The sequence below is a fragment of the Nematolebias whitei genome, chromosome 1 (genome assembly GCF_014905685.2).
Source record: "Nematolebias whitei isolate Nwh7 chromosome 1, NemWhi1, whole genome shotgun sequence".
Classification (NCBI taxonomy): domain Eukaryota; kingdom Metazoa; phylum Chordata; class Actinopteri; order Cyprinodontiformes; family Rivulidae; genus Nematolebias; species Nematolebias whitei.
The window spans coordinates 6,373,939-6,394,050 of record NC_056498.1 but is presented as its reverse complement, the minus strand read 5'-3'; the positions used below and the strand labels follow the sequence as shown (position 1 = coordinate 6,394,050).

The 20,112-nt window shown below is 45.6% G+C and overlaps 1 protein-coding gene across 1 annotated transcript in view; it reads right to left on the bottom strand.

The window, feature by feature from the left end:
* LOC119414455 (piggyBac transposable element-derived protein 4-like) overlaps positions 1-5,321 on the bottom strand; it is a 10,423-nt gene extending 5,102 nt beyond the window's left edge. The window contains exon 1 of the mRNA XM_037681547.1: positions 3,922-5,321. Coding sequence (XP_037537475.1) covers positions 3,922-5,321 — 1,400 coding nt within the window. The remainder of the gene's footprint in view (positions 1-3,921) is intronic.
* Positions 5,322-20,112: the final 14,791 nt, after the last annotated feature.

Below are 20,112 nucleotides of genomic sequence, written 5' to 3'. Positions count from 1 at the left end.
AATGTGGGGGATAAAAGATATGTCCTGATCAAAAATAACACCAAGATTTTTAACATTAGAGCTGGAGGACAGATTAATGCCATCTAAGGAGGGAGAAAGACTGAAAAATTAATTCCTAAGGTGCTCAGGTCCTAAAACCAAAACCTCAGTTTTGTCTGTGTTCAACAGGAGAAAATTAAGGGTCATCCAGGTTTTTATGTCTTTAAGACATGCTTGTAGTCTAAGTAGCTGATTTGATTCATTGGGTTTAATGGACAAATATACAGGTCCTTCTAAAAAAATTAGCATATTGTGATAAATGTCATTTTTTTCCATAATGTAATGATAAAAAAGAAACTTTCATATATTTCAGATTCATTGCACACCAACTGAAATATTTCAGGTCTTTAATTGTTTTAATACTGATGATTATGGCATACAGCTCATGAAAACCCAAAATGCCTGTCCCAAAAAATTAGCATATTTCATCCCACCAATGAAAGACAAGTGTTTTTAATACAAAAACACCAACCTTCAAATAATCATGTTCAGTTATGCACTCAATACTTGGTCGGGAATCCTTTTGCATGAATGACTGCTTCAATGCGGCGTGGCATGGAGGCAATCAGCCTGTGGCACTGCTGAGGTGTTATGGAGGCCCAGGATGCTTCGATAGCGGCCTTAAGCTCATCCAGAGTGTTGGGTCTTGCGTCTCTCAACTTTCTCTTCACAATATCCCACAGGTTCTCTATGGGGTTCAGGTCAGGAGAGTTGGCAGGCCAATTGAGCACAGTAATACCATGGTCAGTAAACCATTTACCAGTGGTTTTGGCACTGTGAGCAGGTGCCAGGTCGTGCTGAAAAATGAAATCTTCATCTCCATAAAGCTTTTCAGCAGATGGAAGCATGAAGTGCTCCAAAATCTCCTGATAGCTAGCTGCATTGACCCTGCCCTTGATAAAACACAGTGGACCAACATCAGTAGCTGACATGGCACCCCAGTGACCATGGAAACTTGACACTGGACCTCAAGCAATGTGAATTCTGTGTCTCCTCTCTTCCTCCAGACTCTGGGACCTTGATTTCCAAAGGAAATGCAAAATTTACTGTAATCAGAGAACATAACTTTGGACCACTCAGCAGCAGTCCCAGGCGAGATGCTTCTGACGCAGTCTCTTGTTCAAAGCTGGCTTGACCTGGGGAATGCGGCACCTGTAGCCCATTTCCTGCACACGCCTGTGCACGGTGGCTCTGGATGTTTCTACTCCAGACTCAGTCCACTGCTTCCGCACGTCCACCAAGGTCTGGAATCGGCCCTTCTCCACAATCCTCCTCAGGGTCCGGTCACCTCTTCTCGTTGTGCAGCGTTTTCTGCCACACTTTTCCCTTCCCACAGACTTCCCACTGAGGTGCCTTGATACAGCACTCTGGGAACAGCCTATTCGTTCAGTTTCTTTCTGTGTCTTACCCTCTTGCTTGAGGGTGTCAATGATGGCCTTTTGGACAGCAGTCAGGTCGGCAGTCTTACCCATGATTGCAGTTTTGAGTAATGAACAAGGCTGGGAGTTTTTAAAAGCCTCAGGAATCTTTTGCAGGTGTTTAGAGTTACGTCGTTGATTCAGATGGTTAGGTTAATAGCTTGTTTAGAGAACCTTTTCATGATATGCTAATTTTTTGGGACAGGCATTTTGGGTTTTCATGAGCTGTATGCCATAATCATCAGTATTAAAACAATTAAAGACCTGAAATATTTCAGTTGGTGTGCAATGAACCTGAAATATATGAAAGTTTCATTTTTATCATTGCTTTATGGAAAATAATGACCTTTATCACAATATGCTAATTTTTTTAGAAGGACCTGTAATTGTGTGTCATCAGCATAACAATAGAAATTTATCCCTGTTTAATAACTTTACCTAATGGAAACATATATAAAGTAAAGCATATTGGCCCAAGCACTGAGCCCTGAGGAACTCCATGACTAACTTTGGTGTATGAAGAAGATTTATTATTTACATTTACGAACTGGAATCTATCAGATAATTATTATTTAAACCATTTTAGAGCTGTTCCTGTAATCCCAATATCATTTTCAAGCCTCTGTAGTAAAATATTGTGATCAACTGTATCAAATGCAGCACTGAGGTCTAACAGGACCAGTATAGACACAAGTCCATTGTTTGAGGCCATGAGAATATTATTAGTGACTTTTACTAGTGCTGTTTCTGTGCTATGATGAGCTCTAAACCCTGACTGAAACTCTTCAAACAGATTGTTTCTTTGTAGATGTTCACGCAACTGACCTGCAACTATTTTCTCTAGAATTTTTGAGATGAAAGTTAGATTAGATATAGGTCTGTAGTTGGCCAGAATTTCTGAATCAAGATCAGACTTCTTAAGTAAAGGTTTAATTACAGCAACCTTAAAGCGATGTGGTACATAACATCCATTAAAGACAATTTAAGTAGATCCAAAATGTGGACATTAATTAGGGGAAATACCTCTTTAAACAGTCTGGTTGGGATGGGATCTAGCAGACGTGGATGGTTTGAATTTTCTCTCTAATTGGAATAATTTTATTTATAAAGAATCTCATGAAGTCATCACTACTTATAGTTGTAGGGATACATGGTTCAACAGAAATTGGACTTTTAATTAGTCTAGCAATAGTACTAAACAGAAACCTAGGGTTATTTTTATTCTCCTCTATTAAAGAAGAGTAATATAAAGTTCTAGCGTTACGGAGAGCTTTTTTATATGTTAGCAGACTATCTTTCCAAGTTAAATAAAATTCTTCAACATTAGTAGAGCGCCATTTTCTCTCCTGGTTTCTAGATGCCTGCTTTAAAGTATGTAACTCAGAATTGAACCAAGGAGACAGTTTCCTCTGACTGATTACTTTCTTTTTCAGTGGAGCAATTTTATCAAGTGAAGTTTGCATTGAAGTTGTAAGATGATCAACTAGATGATCTAAGTCACTGTTCTCTGATGCATTACTCTGCAAGACAGAGGAAAACATTGATGGAAGAGATTGTTTAAATTTGGTTACAGCATTTTCTGATAAGCACCTGCTGAGATGAAATTTACTCTCAGTGACTGTGTAGTCATTTAATGTAAACTCAAAGGTTATTAAAACATGGTTGGACAGAATAGGATTTTGAGGAACTATTACCAAGTCCTTAATCTCTACACCATAGGTCGGAACTAAATCAAGAGTGTGATGATAAGAATGAGTAGATGTGCGGACGTTTTGGGTAAAACCAAATGAGTCTATTAAATTATTAAAGGCTATGCTTAAGCTATTACTCTCAACATCCACATGAATATTGAAATCACCAATTATTATGACTTTATCAGTATTTAACCCTTGTATTATGTTGAGAAAAAAATACGTTTATTATGTTGCGGGTCATTTTGACCCGCATTGTGTAAATCCACTCAAAACAGTCATAAAATGAAGTTAAACCAATAAGAACTTTATTTTAGATTATACAAATATTTAGAAGAGATGAGAAGTAGAGATATACACTTCCAACACTATATTAAAGAACTCCTGATTTCAATTTTTCCCTCTTCACGAACCCTTTTTTTTTTTGCATTTAACTTGCCGCATTTTCTCGGGTTTTTGACAGTCAACATTTTCAGCGTTCCCCACATGATGGACAGAATGTGACTATGTGCTTTTTGCAGATGTATTTCTTGCATCTCACACAAGAGGTAGTTGTTTTACTGTCATCTCGAGAGGGACAGACTTGGCATCTTTTGCGTTTCTTTGTACCTGTATCCAAAGGATCCATTGTGGGTTGGTCAGATGCCCTGCCCTGGACCTTTGCGATGACAGCAGCAGCTGCTGGGGATCTAGCTGGCCTGACCCGGTTCTGGATCTTTGGAGTGACGAGTGCTTTGCCTAGTTCTTCCAGGAAAAGTCGACGTCGGTACAGTTTGCTGGCATTCCACTGCTGGTTGATCTCAATCCACAGCACATAGGCATTGTAAGCAGACACATCCAAAATGTTGTAGAAAACCACCAAAGGCCAACGGGCAGTCTTGCGCTGACAACTATATGTTGCTGTGACTTTGTCAAGATTGTCAACTCCCCCTTTTGTGGAGTTGTAATCCAGAATCATTTGCGGTTTCATGTCCTCTCGTGTGCTCAGAGATGCGTCTTTGTGCATTGTGCTCATCACAAGAACATTCTTGTTTCTTTTTGGGCAGTAAGAAACAAGTGTTGTTTTCTCTGTGAAAGCAAATTTTGAGGAATGCAGAGGTCTTCCTTGCATCTTCAGAATCTCACTGGGAAGTTCTGGCTTATTTTTTCTGACTGTTCCCAACATAGTCAGCTTTCTCTTCTGAAGTTCATCTCCAAGACGGTAGGATGTAAAGAAGTTGTCACATGTAATGTTATGACCTTGCAGCCCTTCAGTCATCTCCAAAACCACACGCATTCCCTGATTCTTCTCAGGTCTTCCTCCAGGTGGCTTTCCAGTATATACTTGCAGGTTCCAAACATAACTGGATTTTGCATCACAGGCTGCCCACATTTTGATGCCATATTTCGCAGGCTTGTTTGGCATATACTGTCGGAATGGACAGCGTCCTCTGAATGGAACGAGGCGCTCATCGACAGTAACATGGGGGCCAGGATTATACAATAAAGGCAGGATTTCGACCCATTTATTCCAGACATCTCTGATTGCTGCAAGTTTGTCTCTCTCACGTCGATCAGCTCTGGTGTCACGGTTGTCAAATCGGATCACACGAGAGATCATGTGAAATGTCTCCAAAGACATTGTTGCTCGGAAGATTGGCCTTCCATTCTCTTCATTCCATAAACTTGCAGTTGCTTCACCCTTTGACCTGTATACGCCAGCTAACACCAGGATTCCAATGTAAGCATGCAAGTCAGTCGGATCCAGTGGCTTCCATTTCTCTTGAAAGACACGCTTCCCCTCCAAGTTGGTCATGTTGAGGATTATCTTCTCTATGGGTGGGGATATGAAGAGCTGAAATGCTGATTCAATATCATCAACTCTTGTGACAGCAAATCTTGTAGGACCAGGAATCATTTTGATGACATTACAAGATGACAATCTACCTTGGCTTTGGTGTGGTGATGTTGACCATTTTATTTTACCATCTTTAGATGTCCATGTCCCCTCTGTGGATGACGATTGTTGCATTTCTTGGTTTTCATCTGAAGAAGGGACACCTGCAGACTCGTCCTCTGAATCCTCCTCATCATGGGAAAATTGAAAATCTGGATCATCAATGGCATTGTCCTCTGGCTCTGAAGGATCCTCTGTCTCTGAAACCTCTTCCTCTACATCACTATCCCAGTTCATAAGCTGCGAAAAAAGCTTCTTCAGCTGTAAATCGTCTGGAGCTCATTTTTGGTGTTTCTCCAAGAACGGGCATGGAAACAGTGACAAGGACAGGGGAGAGAAAGTCCCTCTTCCACACACACCTGGTTCTGAATGTTTATTCAGAGGCAATCAAAATGAAGTACATCAAAGACTTTTTTTTTGGATTTTTAACAGCTACTCTGTGTGCGGGTCAAAATGACCCGCAACATCATCTTTGTATACAAACTGTGTGCAGACATTTAACAACACATCAAAGAGTCCAGATTTTACATAGAAGTTCATGACCCTAGAGGAGAAAAAGTCACAACATTTCATGGAAAAAAAGAAAGGATAACCTGCACTTTGATCAACACAAAAATTGAAACGGGTCAAATTGACCCTTAACATAACACAAGGGTTAATAGTAAGTCAGTTAATAATTCTGAGAATTCAGACAAAAACTGAGAGTAAGCGCCTGGTGGACGATATATAACAACTGGTAAAAGTGGCTTTTCTGATTTCCATTTTGGATGAGAAAGACTGAGGGACAGTTATTCAAAGGCATCATAACTAATAACTAGTTTGGCATTAATCAATAATCCTGACTGAAAAATAGAAGCTACTCCTCCACCTCGGCCAGTTGTTCTAGGAAAATGAAAATTTAAATAACTACCAGGAGTGGATTCATTTATACTAACAAAATCCTCCTGTTGTAGCCAAGTTTCTGTCAGACAGAATAAATCAATATGATGATCAGTTATCAGTTCATTAACTAACAGGGATTTAGAGGAAAGAGATCTGATGTTCAATAATCCACATTTAATGATTTTATGATTTTGCTCAGGTAAAGTAACTGTTTATTTGAATCAGATTTTTATGGTTTATATTTTTAGATTTGATTTTTGGTTTATTTAATTTGAGCCGTGGGCGAGTTGACACTGTTTCAATGGGGGTGTGGGTGGGTAACAGAGGAGGAGCAGCAGGGAGGTGTGGAGGACTACAACTCTGCTTCCTGGACTGGACCCTGGGTTGTCAATAATTTGGGGGATAAACAAAATCAGCCATATTTCTAGAAAGAAGAGCGGCTCCGTCCAAAGTGGGATGGATGCCATCTCTCCACATCAGACCAGGTTTTCCCCAGAAAGAACTCCAGTTATCTATGTAGCCCACGTCATTGTCAGAACACCACCTGGACACCCAGCGGTTAAACGACGACATACGGCTAAACATTGCTGGTCAGGTTGGGGAGGGGGCTGGAGAAAACTACGGAGTCCGACATGGTTTTAGCAAAGTCACACACCGAAGCAACGTTAATTTTAGTGACCTCTGAATGGCGTAACCGGGTGTCATTACTGCAGACGTGAATAACAGTCTTACTGTATTTAGCCTTAGCCTTAGTCAGCAGTTTCAGATAAGATTATATGTCGCCCGCTCTGGCCCCCGGAATGCATTTGACTATGGCCGCTGGAGTCCCTAAAGCCACGTTTCAGACTATGGGGCTGCCAATAACCAGGGTCTGTTTCTCAGCGGGTGTGTCACTGAGCGAGGAAAATCAATTAGAAACGTGAAAGGGCCGGAGGTGAACTAAGGGCTTAGCCTTAGCACTACGCTTACTCCGGACCGTCACCCAGCCGGCCTGGGGTCCCAGCTGCTCGGGGTCTGCTGGAGGACCGCTAACGGGAGCTAGCCTCTGTGGTTCCACACTGTCTAAGGGGACCTGGCTAGCTACTGGTTTTTCTACAGCGCGGAGCCGAGCTTCCAGTTCAGACAGCCTCTCCTCCAAAGCTAACACAAGACTACATTTGTTACATGTATCATTACCACTAAAGGAGGCAGAAGAGTAACTAAACATCTGACACACGGAGCAAGTGAAAACATAGGAAGCAGGGAGAGAAGCAGCAGCCATGCTACGCTAACGCTAGCAGGAGCTAGCAGAGCCAAATACACCAATAAAAACCAAGAAGTGTTGAAAGATAAGAGGTGTTTTAAGCACTATCCAACAGTAGAAAACAACAGTACTAAGTGTTTATTAACTAGAATGAAAAGATGTGCAAAAGACAGATAAATCCAGAAAACAGAGACGACTCGAGCAAACAATTCACTCGAGCTACCAACAGACAAACAGGAAGTGACACAATACGTCTCACCACGAACGTGCAAATTCAGCCAGCATAACAGGCAAGCCGGTAAATGGTTGTTATCTTAGCAACATGTTCCAGTTAGCACCATGGTACTGTTAGCAGTGAGGTTCAGTTAGTGGCGTGGTCTTGTTAGCAGGTCTTGTTAGCAGCTTGATGATAATAAGGACCACAGCAGCTGCCCTCTAGAACCGGGTCCGGGAGACAGAGAACATCCAAGGTTTCCCCTTGGAATCCTGCAGTAATAAATTATGGTAATAAAAAAGTAGACCAGCTGTTAGATTGATTTGTGTTTGACTAAGGTTCCTGTCACAGTTTGTCTACTGAAACAAACAAGTCTCTGACATTGTTACTTTGTGTGTCGAAGCAAAGTTCAGTTTAGCACAGTATTTGTAAAATCACCTGCGTTATGGATCATTTTGGTATTTTCTAAATTCAGCTGGTTGTGGTGGCCATCTTGAATCCAGTTGATTCCAAAACTAATCGTTTGTAAATTTCCACCTAATTAATTCTCAGAAGACAATCTGAGAGTTTCATTGCAGTTCACCCAATGATTCATGAGATACTTTGCTACAAGCCAGGCCTTCAGGCTGTGGGTGATAGTGAGTAGGTGACATCTGGAGCTTCGAACAGCTGTAACGTTCATTAATTCACTTGTAGAGCTTCAGTTTCTTCACATTTCTCTTCATTACTACTGTTCAGAAGATCAACGTCTGTTTGTGGTCTCTCAGCTTCATCTGCAGTTTCTTGTTCAGACCCCCCACCCCCAGCACCACCCAAACACACACACACGCACACGCACGCACGCACGCACACACACAGAGACAAGGGTTTCCTTGGAGACGAGACAGTTGTGGGCTTTGGCTGTGAATGTGGAACCAGATTCACCTCCTTTTCAGGTTATATGCTTTCTCTTTGTACTCAACGTATCCTGCCTGTTAACGGGAGCTGTGGGGCGTCTAACGAAGCCGACTCACATCTGTGATGAAAGTACTTGTGGACTGGTGTCAGAGTTTCATGTTTTCGGAATGTGGAGCAAAAATACCATTCTCATCTAATTAAAACCAAGATTTAACGAGCAGTACGCCGATGTCCCCCGTCGCTGAAGGAAGTGAAGAATGAATGCTTTTGAAGTTTTGGAGATGAGTGTTTTTCTGGGCTGGAACTGGACACTGAATGCAAGTAAACCTAAATGTTTTTAGTGGAATACATTCAAGTGGATAAGAGTTACACTGTGGAGAAGAACAGAGGTAGTTTTATTTCCTTATGTGGTGGAGCCAGGGGGTGGCCAGTGGTGGTCTTGGCCCCCATTGATTAATCTTTGTTCACCCCAATCAATTGAGGAAACTTTACTTTTAAGCAAAATAAAATCTAGAAATCATAGTTTCCTGGGTGGTCTGTTTACAAATATCTATGTTGGCACTGGCCATCTTGGATTTTGATGTGGCAACCCAATTTTCAATAATGACCTTGCTCACACCTAGATGCAGCCACACACCAAAATAAAAGTCAGCACGCTGTTTATTTTGCAAGTTTTCCAGCTCACAATATTACAAATATACCTGTATGGCAGAAGCCGTCTTGGATTCTTTACATGGCAATCCAATTTTGACAGACATTTTTAATACCTAGATGCAACCACACAATAAAATGTTATTTCTTGTGCTCACAACATACACAGAGGGGACTTCCAGTTATTCCTTTTTGCTTTTTGACAATAATGACATCATTCCAAGAATTAAAAAAAAATCTTACAGATCCATGATAGTCAATATTCTGTATATGATTAATATACAATGTAGTTTTTTTCTTTTTTGAAATGCAAATTTGATTAAATTAAACTTTATTACAGTGAGATGCTGAGCAGAGAAGCAGTAAACTGCAGTATAACATGGTCTGAGGCAATGCTTCACATTCATCTCTAACGCTACAGTAAAATTGAGCATTTTAAACACATTTTAGACAGAAAAACAAGCAACTATTATGATATAAAGGGGTTTTATAGGAATAACATTTTTGTAGATTAGGGCAAACTTTAGCTAAGCAGTTGTCAATTAAAACTTCATCTATAACACCTGTTAAACAGCTGAGGTAAAGTACTGTAGGAGTAGTACTCTACATCCCTTTTGTTCCTCCAGAACGCTCATGAGCTCAGAAACTGAACTGATGCTAAATTAGCTGCTGATGGATGAACAAACCATGTCAAGCCAAAGTTCAAGTTTAAATTTAAGTCAACATTATTGTCGTTTCCAACACGTGGTACAGGAGGTGGAAAGAAATTATGTACACAGGGTCCCATTTACTCCCCAAAATAGCAAAATACTATTACCAAAATACTCCCTAAAGCTGACAATTTTACTTTCAAAAGCAATTTAGAAAGTTACACTCTACTATGGAGGGTGTTTGGGGGAGTGGTGGCGCAGAGGTTAGAGAAAGTGGGCTGGTGATCGAAAGGTTGCCAGGTTGACTCCCTGTACCGACAACATCAAAATGTAAGCGGAAAAGGTAAAAAACCTACACCTGCCCCCATCCACATTTGTGCCACCCTGGGCCCTTGAGTAAGGCCCTTAACCACCACCATCTGCTCCCTAACTGGTCTGTCTTGAAAATGAGTCTTCATGACTCGATGAGAATACTGTACCTGTATAAATAAAAGTGAAATAGATAAATAATTTGATTTGATTTGATCATCTTTACTGTATCTCTCTCTGTCTTTGATGCAGTTTTCCTCCTTTTCTTTTCTCTTTTTCCTCCTTGGGGCACCAGAGAGTTTGGATCATTTTGACAGGACAGAAGAGACATGACAGCAAGAACAGTCATCAGAAGAGGGCGGCAGAGGGAGACTTACAAAAGTATTGCAGTTTAATGGCATTTGCTATGCAGTTAAATAATTGTGGGCTCATTGTTTCATATGAATTATTTGCAGTACTAACTACTACCCTCTGTACTAGTATCTTATGCCTTTACTGCCTGTTGTACAGGTCAGCTGCTGCTTTTATATTTATTTATAGTTTGTTTATAATTCTGTTAGTGTTTGTGAGGTGGCTGTGGCTCAGTGGTCAGAGCAGTCTTCCTCCAACGAGAGATGGAGGTTCGATTCCACCAGTATGATTATATTGTTTTGAGTGTCCTGCTTGGATGCAAAGTACAGGTAGTATCCATATAAAATCAGTTCATTTACCATTAATAAAGTAATGCTGCATTTTTCACAGATATTTCTTTGCTGTTGGTAATTATCACTGACAGATGAACAAGATGATGTTCATAAACTAATTAGCTGAACCTGCGGTCTGTTTAATGCTGCATTCCTTTTGTTCTAGGCAGGCAGAACTTCCAAATTAAAAAAAAAAATCACCTTGAATGCTTCCTGAAATTGGAGATTCCTGACAGGCTCTGGCCTCACAATCCAATATGGCTGACTTATGCTTGTGTGAGGATGGGTGTATTTTGATTATTAGTTGGATGTTCTTTATGTGTGAGATCAGGTTTTGGTCCACTTTTGAGCCTTATTATGTTGTCTGTCATGTGTTATGCTTTTAGTTCTACTTGTGTTATTTGTGTCAATTTACTCCTGTGTAGATCTGACTCCTCAGTCTGACCATGTTCACACTCACCTGGTCCCGTTGGTTATTCACCTCGAGCGCCTCATATTTGGCTGCATCTTGGGTCTGTCCGCTAAACACTCCATTCAAATCTGACAGCATGAAACTTGTAATAGCATCAGTAATAAAATGTTTCTTTTTTTACTTTTGCTAGTTTGAATCTCACTATCAGACGGACCCTCCTCTCCAGAACCCCCGAATAGACCTTACCAGGGAGGCTTAAGAGCGTGATTCCCCTGTAGTTGGAACACACTCTACAGTCCCCCTTTTTGAATAGGGGGACCACCACCCCGGTCTGCCAATCCAGGGGAACTTCCCCCGATGTCCACGCAATATTGCAGAGTCACGTAAGCCAACACAACCCTACAACATCCAGAGTCTTAAGGAACTCCGGACGAATCTCATCCACCCCTGGGGCCCTGCCACCGAGGAGCTTTTTAACCACCTCGGTGACCTCAGCACCAGAGATTGGAGGGCTCGACCCAGAGTCCCCAGGCTTCTCTTCCTCAGTGGAAGACGTGCCGGTGGGATTGAGGAGGTCTTCAAAGTATTCTGCCCACCGACCCACAACATCCCGAGTTGAGGTCAGCAGCACACCACTCCCACTATAAACAGTGTTGGTGGAGTACCGCTTTCCCTCCTTGAGACGCCGGATGGTGGACCAGAATCGCCTCGAAGCCGTGCGGAAGTCATTCTCAATGGCCTCTCCGAACTCCTCCCATGCCCGAGTTTTTGCCTCAGCGACCACCCAAGCCACATTTCGCTTGGACTGCCGGTACCCATCAGAATCACAAACAGAATAAACTTTATTGGCATTGCACCGAGATACAACGCGAATATGTACGTACAGTCGTCCAAAGATGGGCGGAGTGCACAAAGCTGCGGCTAAAATAATTAGCGCGGCCTTCTTATTCTTATTCAGAATAATATTTTGCTTAGATAAGAAAAGGAAAGAAAACATGAGGAGAGATGTTGTAAAAAAAAGATCTCTCACACCGTGTCCTAGACAGGGCACAATTTGAGGCATCAAAAAAACCTACCACAGCAAAGCAACATAAACAGACGTTATACATTTACATATAGGCGGTGAAAACATTGAATTTTTAAGGGAAGGTCGTAGCATAGTCCAGAGCCCCCCCTCAGCCATTGTCCAGATAAGAGATGACGTTCATCTTCAGCTCAGTTGAGGTTCTGTTACATGTCCACGGCCTTGGGGGAGGAAGGGGTGAGGAAACAGTCAAAGCATCTTTGTTGTTTTCAAAACATTCCAGGAGGAGTTGAGATAAGTCCGGCATCAAGGCCACAGTTTGGGTCAGGCAGAACTCGTAATTGTTGTTTCTGCCTTTAAAGTCTCGCTGGTACATATTCTCTGATGGAAACTCCAAAACAGCCGAATTGATCCTTTACTCCAAAAGTCAAGCTCACAGCTTCTCTAGATTATTCCCACCATTCATGAGTGCTGCCAGGGAGAACACAGTCCTGATACAGCTGCTCCAATTCCCTGTCACAGCTCCACATTCAGTCCGAGCACTGTCAAGCTTCAACACCTCCACACGAGTTTGTAGACAACCAGATTCCACCAACCCAAACAGTAGAATCTAGTTGTCATCATGAATCTAATTTGTCCTTCAGAGTTCAGAGGGGTCCTCCTTGCCCTGACTCCTGTCGGGAGAAGTTGATTGATTTTGTTGAGAGACCAGCTGATCCTTCCAATTAAGAGATATGCAGGAAAAAAAGAGGCTTTTTAAGGGTTCACAGGACAAAAGAGCGCAGCAGGGAAGTGGGTGGGGGGCGGCAGAGAGGGACAACACGTCTGGTTTCACCGTAGAGTAGCAAGAAAAAAAAAAGCTGCCATCAGCTGCTTCCGGGGTCCCACAGGCCAAAAAGGCCCAATAGGACTCCTTCTTCAGCCTGACAGAATCCCTCACCGACGGTGTCCACCATCGGGTTCAAGGGTCGCCGCCGCGACAGGCACCGACAACCTTGCGGCCACTGCTCCGGTAAGCCGCCTCGACAATAGAGGCACGAAACATGGTCCACTCAGACTCAATGTCCCCCACCTCCCTCGGAACATGTTCGAAGTTCTCCCTGAGGTGGGAGTTAAAATTCCGTCTCACAGGAGACTCTGCCAGACATTCCCAGCAAACCCTCACAATATGTTTGGGTCTGCCAGGTCTGACCGGCATCCTCCCCCACCATCGGAGCCAACTCACCACCAGGTAGTGATCAGTGGACAGCTCTGCCCCTCTCTTCACCCGAGTGTCCAAGACATGTGGCCGCATCAGATGAGACAATGACAAAGTCGATCATCGAACTGTGGCCTAGGGTGTCCTGGTGCCAAGAGCACATATGGACACCCTTATGCTTGAACAAGGTGTTTGTTATTGACAATCCATGACGATCACAGAAGTCCAACAACAGAACACCAATCGGGTTCAGATCAGGGGGGCCGTTCCTCCAAACCACACCCCTCCAGGTCTCACTGTCATTGCCCACATGAGCATTGAAGTCCCCCAGCAGAACAAGGGAGTCCCCAGGAGTTGCACTTTCCCCCCCACACATAGGCGGAGGGAGGCCACCCTCTCATTCACCGGGGTGAACCCCAACACACAGACTCCAAGTTGGGGGGCAATAAGTATGCCCACTCCTGCTTGGCGCCTCTCACCAGGGGCAACTCCAGAGTGGAAGAGTGTCCAGCCCCTCTCAAGGAAACTGGTTCCAGAGCCAGAGCCATGCGTAGAGGTGAGTCTGACTATTTCTAGCTGGAACCTCTCAGCCTCACACACCAGCTCAGGCTCCTTCCCCACCAGTGAGGTGACATTCCATGTCCCAATAGCCAGCTTCTGTAGCCGAGGATCAGACCGCCAGGGTCCCCGCCCTTGGCCACCACCCATCCCACATTGCACCCGACCCCTTTGGCCCCTCCCACAGGTGGTGAGCCCAAGGGAAGGGGGACCCACGTCTCCAGTATCCAGTATCCAGTAACATACAGCATAATTTCCAATCTTTTATGAATGGGATGAATAGTCATTTGTTTGAATGCACAGAATGTCAGGAAATTCATTGTTATCAACTTGTTTTTCTAACAGCAGCTAATCTGGTCACTGAGCACCACCATCAGCAAATCCTCAAGTTTTAGCTGGATCTGGAACATTATAAACTCACTCTGAAGTCGTTCCTAGATTTGAGTTCCAACTGTAAAGATAGTTGGAATGCAGCAGTCTGACTCTTAAAGCTTGATGGAAATATGTATAATAAATAACGTATTATTATTATGGTAAATGCACTGCACTTATATAGCGCTTTTCTGTCTTATCAAGACACTCAAAGCACATTACAATGTAAAGGGAAACAAAGCTCTCTTCTCCTCTCCCCTGCCTGGATCGTTTGCTTGGAAGGAACACACGTTTATGTCAGAATTAAACAACATCTTTATTCTTACAGACTTCAAAATGTGTGAACAAGAGAGAATTGTTTTATATTACCTGAATTCAGAGGCCCTTTGTATAATTCTGAGGTGCTCAAGTCTGTTCCCACATTTATAGACTGTTCTATTTTGTATAGGCTTCGCCCTTTAAGGCTGTCGCTGATGGGTTTATCCCGATATGCAAAGCATCGCACTGAAAAATTAAATTTATTTATGCATATATAGATTTTTATTTTTATTTATTTTTTTCCTTTCACAAACACCTCCTTTCTCCGTGTGACACTAGGGGTCGGGGATGGGGGGGGGGGCGCATTGTTGGGATCTGGGCTGTGGGTGGGCTTTGGGCCTTGGGGCGGTTAGTGATGGGGCCGGTGCTTCGGTTCCTCCTGGGCTGTTCCGATTCTTTTAATCTAGGTTCCTGGTTGCGATGGCCGGCACTTTGACTGGGGTGGCTGTCGGCTTTCGGCGGGGGATCGGCTATGGTAGTGTACGTGTGGTCATTGGTGGTGTAGGGCGGCGGTTGGGGGCGTGACTTCGCCTCATCAGGGCACTGGCTGGTCTTCCTGTGTGGCATTTGCGGTGGGTGTGCTGTGTGTGTGGGGGGGTGCGTAGGTGGTGTGCTGGGGCGTCTCCGGGCCTATGGTGCGGAGCTCTTGATGTGAGAGCCGGCCCTCCTCGGCTGCAGCTCCCTGCTGCTCTGCCCCTTGGGCTGGGGCTGGCCTGTGGTCGCTGTCAGGTAGATGGTGCATGCGGTCGGCCCGACAGAGATTCTTTCGGGCTATCTGTGTGTGCCTGTTTGTTGCTCAGGTTGGGTTTTTGGTGGTCCCCCCTCTCTTAGATCAATTTGGGCCCCACGTTTGGTGTGGGGCCCACTCCCCCCGGTCGTGCCCCCCTTTGGCTGGGGGCCCCCTTGCCGCCGGTGCATTGGTGTCTCTCGGCGTCTGGGCTGGGTGGTGGGGTGTACGTCGGTCCGCCCTGGTTGCTGCCTGGCGGGGCCTGGGTGCCCTGGCTCTGTCGGGGCTCAGCTGGGGGGTGGTATGGCCTCGGGGCTTGGGGCTTGGTGTCCATGGCCGGATCTACTTGAGGGGGCCATGGGTTGCCGGCCAGACCTGTGGGCTCGTCGCTGCAGCTTCCTGGAGGCTCTGCATTGTGGTGGCTGGGGTCACCCGGTTCTTTCCTCTGCTCCTCTCTGGGGGGGTGCGGTTCTCCCTGTTGGGAGATTCCTGGGGCTCCGGGCCTGTGGGCCACTGTGTGTCTGTGGCTCCGGTCCTCCCTATGTTGCCATTGTGTCCTGGGGGGGGCGGGTCTGTGGGCCCCCGCGTCCACTATTGGACATTCTTTTGGAGAAATCTGGTGGTGGCGGGCGTGCTTGCGCAGGTGTTTGGATTCAGGTGCTTTGACAGATGCACGCTAGGTTGGGTAGTGGTGGAAGCTAGATGATTCCTTGTGCGATGTCGAATGTTTCATGGTAATATTGTGGGTGGCGGGCTGTGCATGTTGTTTTGTCGTAGTGGTCTCTCGTTTTATCTATTTCTCTTTTATTTATTTATTTATTTATTTATTTATTTATTCTCCTTTCTTCTCTTTCTTTAAAAAAAAAATTGAGCGATGATTATAAGTTCATTGAAACACTTCACAATGTTTCTACACTTAAACTGAGCTAAAAAAAAATGTGTGAACAAGAGAGAATTGTTTTATATTACCTGAATTCAGAGGCCCTTTGTACAATTCTGAGGAGCTCAAGTCTGTTCCCACATTTATAGACTGTTCTATTTCGTATAGGCTTCGCCCTTTAAGGCTGTCGCTGATGGGTTTATCCCGATATGCAAAGCATTGCACTGAAAAATTTAGTCCACGCCCACCTGCTGTGTGGGCCCCACCCGGTGTGTATAAATTATGTTAAGAGCGGGAAATCGGCTCCCATTTTTTCTTCAGCAAGCAATAATAGCACTGTCAGAAGAATGAAGAAGGAAAGTTGTGTAGATGACCAACCTTTGTTAAGAATGCTTGGCCCGTCACGTCGACCTCCAGTCGTCCGGTGAGCTCTCCTCCCCGAGGAGAAGCTGACGAGCAGTCTTGTTTCAAGTTAAGCGCCGAGGAATATTTCTCAGTGACAGGTCGCTACACGCTGGACAACGCCATCTTGTAATTTTCCTCTTATCGCTGACCCTCGGAGCGAATCGGATGGTTCCTCTGGGACAGGCAGCGCTCAGCTGCAGCCCCCCGCTGCTCATTCCCTCCTGGAGAGCGTAGAGTTGGTGGAGGGGGGCTGAGTGAATGCTCACCCCATCCCACCTCGTTTCGCATTGGCGATCACACCGCTCCCGGCCGACGGCGCCCTCTGGGGTTGCCCGGCATAACCCAGGAGGCGGCTGACATGAAAGGACCCTTTTTTACGTCCCAGGCCTTTTCCCGCCAGTTTGGATGATCCGGCGGGAAGGTTGTTTTTACTAGGTTCCATTCCGGCTCACCATCTTGATCCATCTGGCCTCGTTTTCCCAACAGGACGTCCTACGGGCGAGGCCACAGACGGGTTTTCCTGGTAGATTGGGGGGGCCGGCCTCCACAGTCCGCATCCATCTCCAGAGCAGGGGTTCACCGAGTGGAAAGTCCCTCAGTGCCCCCTGGAGCCAAGCCTGACAGAGGCTTCATTGGAGCAAGATGTCGAGATGGACCAGCGTCCCGTGCCTCCGGTTAGCGTAACCGAGACGGTGACACTGCTCTCCAACTGAGCTCACCAGCATGCGTTCCAGACGGCCGCAGCGAACAACACATTACGCTGTTGGCGTACACGTTCAGAGGCGGGAAGAGACGGTGGGCCCTCTGACCTTCGACTCACTCCGCTCTCGTAGCGGCTACTTGCTAACAACGCTGTCGGCCCCTTCAGTACGCTCCGTCTACAGGGCAGTTGACGTCATCCCCAACCGGTGCGCCTCTTTTGCTGTCTGCCGCCCCGCATCGCAGCCGGAGAATGAGGTCCCAGAGGTTCTCCTGGCTCGTCACTCCACCTTCCTCTCAGGAGAGCTGCAGGAGCTTTGTTGGAGGTCCTCTTTTCATCAGCGAGAGATCATTTCAAGATGCTCCACGGCTGCACAACGCCTCCCCAGCTCTGCTACGCCAGCCCCTCCCGTCAGACGTCCCCGGCATCCGGAAGTTCATTTTTTTCCCGGACTTCGCCAACAGGGGGCCCTCCAGGACAACAAACAGAGCTCAAGGGAGGATAACCAGGTGTCGGTTTGCTGGAGGTGTGTTGATGACACGATGTGAAATAAACATCATTTTATGATGAAGTGTCTTTTAGCCAGGCTGTCAGCATGGATTATCTGACAAGCGGCCCCTTCACACACACTCATCACGAATGAGCCTTTTAAGGTTGTTTTCATTCACTGCCAGCGGTGCCAACACGTGCTCCTGCATCATGAAAGTGCGCACGCAGCTCTCAGCGCCCACCGTTCACGTCAACGTTAACGTGAGACCGCAGTACGAGCCCAGTAACGTATCTCGCTCTCGGCAGGAGCGACATGTGTTTTTCATCGCAGTGGTGTCAAACACGCGCTCCCGCGGCGTCAGCAGTTTCACAAGCCTCACAGCGGCTCCGCTCCTTCATCCTCGAAGAAGGTTTTTCTGAATTAATACTGCAGCTCGTGGAATCACTCAAAAGTTCACGTGATTCGCAGCCAAGAATGAACGTGTTTCTGCAGACCGAGCCCAGTGGTAACCTCGCCCCACCGATGTCGTGCGCTGCTTCCTGACCTCACCAGCGTCAACGCGCGCTCCCGCGGCAATCCTGGCTTAAGGCGTTGCATGAATGAGGGCGCGCACACATGACTCTTCAGGGCATGTCGGCTCATACGTGCACCCGCTCCCCGAATGTTTACACAGAGCAGCAGCACCAACGTGAGCACAACACATTAGCTGCGTCCCGCAGCATCAGCAAACGCACAACGATTTGCATGCTCGGGGGCGCGCGTATTTTCTTTCTCATTCAGCGTGCACCAGCTCACATCAGCATGCATGTGAGTTTCATAGCATAAACGCGTGCCCGCTTTATAACTTATAAACGAGTGGCAATGAGCGCGCGCTCCAGACGGATGGGCGAACCGTTTTCATCCGGGGATTCACGCTGCAGTACAGCTCAAACCCCAGTGTGGAGGAACTCTGTGACGTTTTCTGTCATTTCTGAACAGATCTTGTCCCCTCTCGCAGAAGCTCAGGAAATTCTGTTTTAAATGTAATTTCTAGAGTCTCAGAAGGAGAGGAAAACGCAGGGTTCCTCTCTCATCACTTCCTGGTCCCAACGAACTGGAAAGGTGAGATTTATTCTAGATTTGACAATTTTTGAACTGTGAGAAACAACACTCCATTAATGTGCCCGAGCCGCTCTGCAGCCGCCGCACAGAGCAGGGAGGAGAATTCTGTTTATCTGGACACCTGCTGCTGCTGAGTCAGAGTCAGAGTCAGAGTCAGAGTTTCTTTATTGTCATTCGCACCTCATGTGGTACATGTGGTGGAGCGAAATTATGTACACGGGGTCCCAGTTACATCCAACAATAAAATGTCTAAGAAAAACAGTAATAACATCTAAGATATGAACTAAGAAAAACATCAACTAAATATACACTAAGCACTCATAACATAAAACATTGAACATCAGCACAAACATGAACATGAGTATGTGAGCAGATGTGCACGCATGAACCCATCAACATTGAAACAGATCAGCAGCAACATGAAACAGATCAGCAGCAACATGATATGGTTTTTCACAGTGATTATTCTAGTTAGATATTCATGAGTCTAACAGCCTCAGGGTAGAAGCTGTTCCTCAGTCTAGTGGTTCTACACTTAATGCTCCTTAACCTCCTTCCTGAGGGGAGTGGGGCAAAAAGTGTGTGTGCTGGGTGGGTGGGGTCCTTCATGATGCAGGTGGCCCTCTTCCTGCATCTGGAGGTATAGATGTCTGTGATGGTGGGGAGACTGATTCCAACAGATTTCTGTGCAGCCTTCACCACTCTCTGCAAAGCTTTTCTTTCTGCAGCTGTGCAGCCTCCATGCCACACATTGATGCTCGAGCACAGGATGCTCTCCACTGCACACCTGTAGAAGGAGGTGAGGACTGAGCTTCCCAGACCAGCTCGCTTCAGCCGTCTGAGGAAGTAGAGTCTCTGATGAGCTTTCTTGATCAGGCTGGTGGTGTTGTTGCTCCAGCTGAGGTTGTCATTCATGTGTACACCCAAGTACTTGTAGCTGGAGACCACTTCCACCGCAGATCCTCTTATGTTCAGGGGGGTGTAGGTGTTTTTGTTCCTTCTGAAGTCCACAATCATCTCCTTTGTCTTCTTCACATTGATGTGAAGGTTATTCTCTCTGCACCAGCTCTCCAGGTGTTCCACCTCTTGCCTGTAGCTGGACTCATCATTGTTTGTGATGCATCCCACCACCGCTGTATCATCTGCAAACTTTACAATGTGACAGCCTGGATGGGTAGCTACACAATCATATGTGAGCAGAGTAAACAGGAGAGGGCTCAACACACATCCCTGAGGAGAGCCAGTGCTGAGGGTTATGGTGGAGGAGGAGAGGTTGTGGACTTCAGAAGGAACAAAAACACCTACACCCCCCTG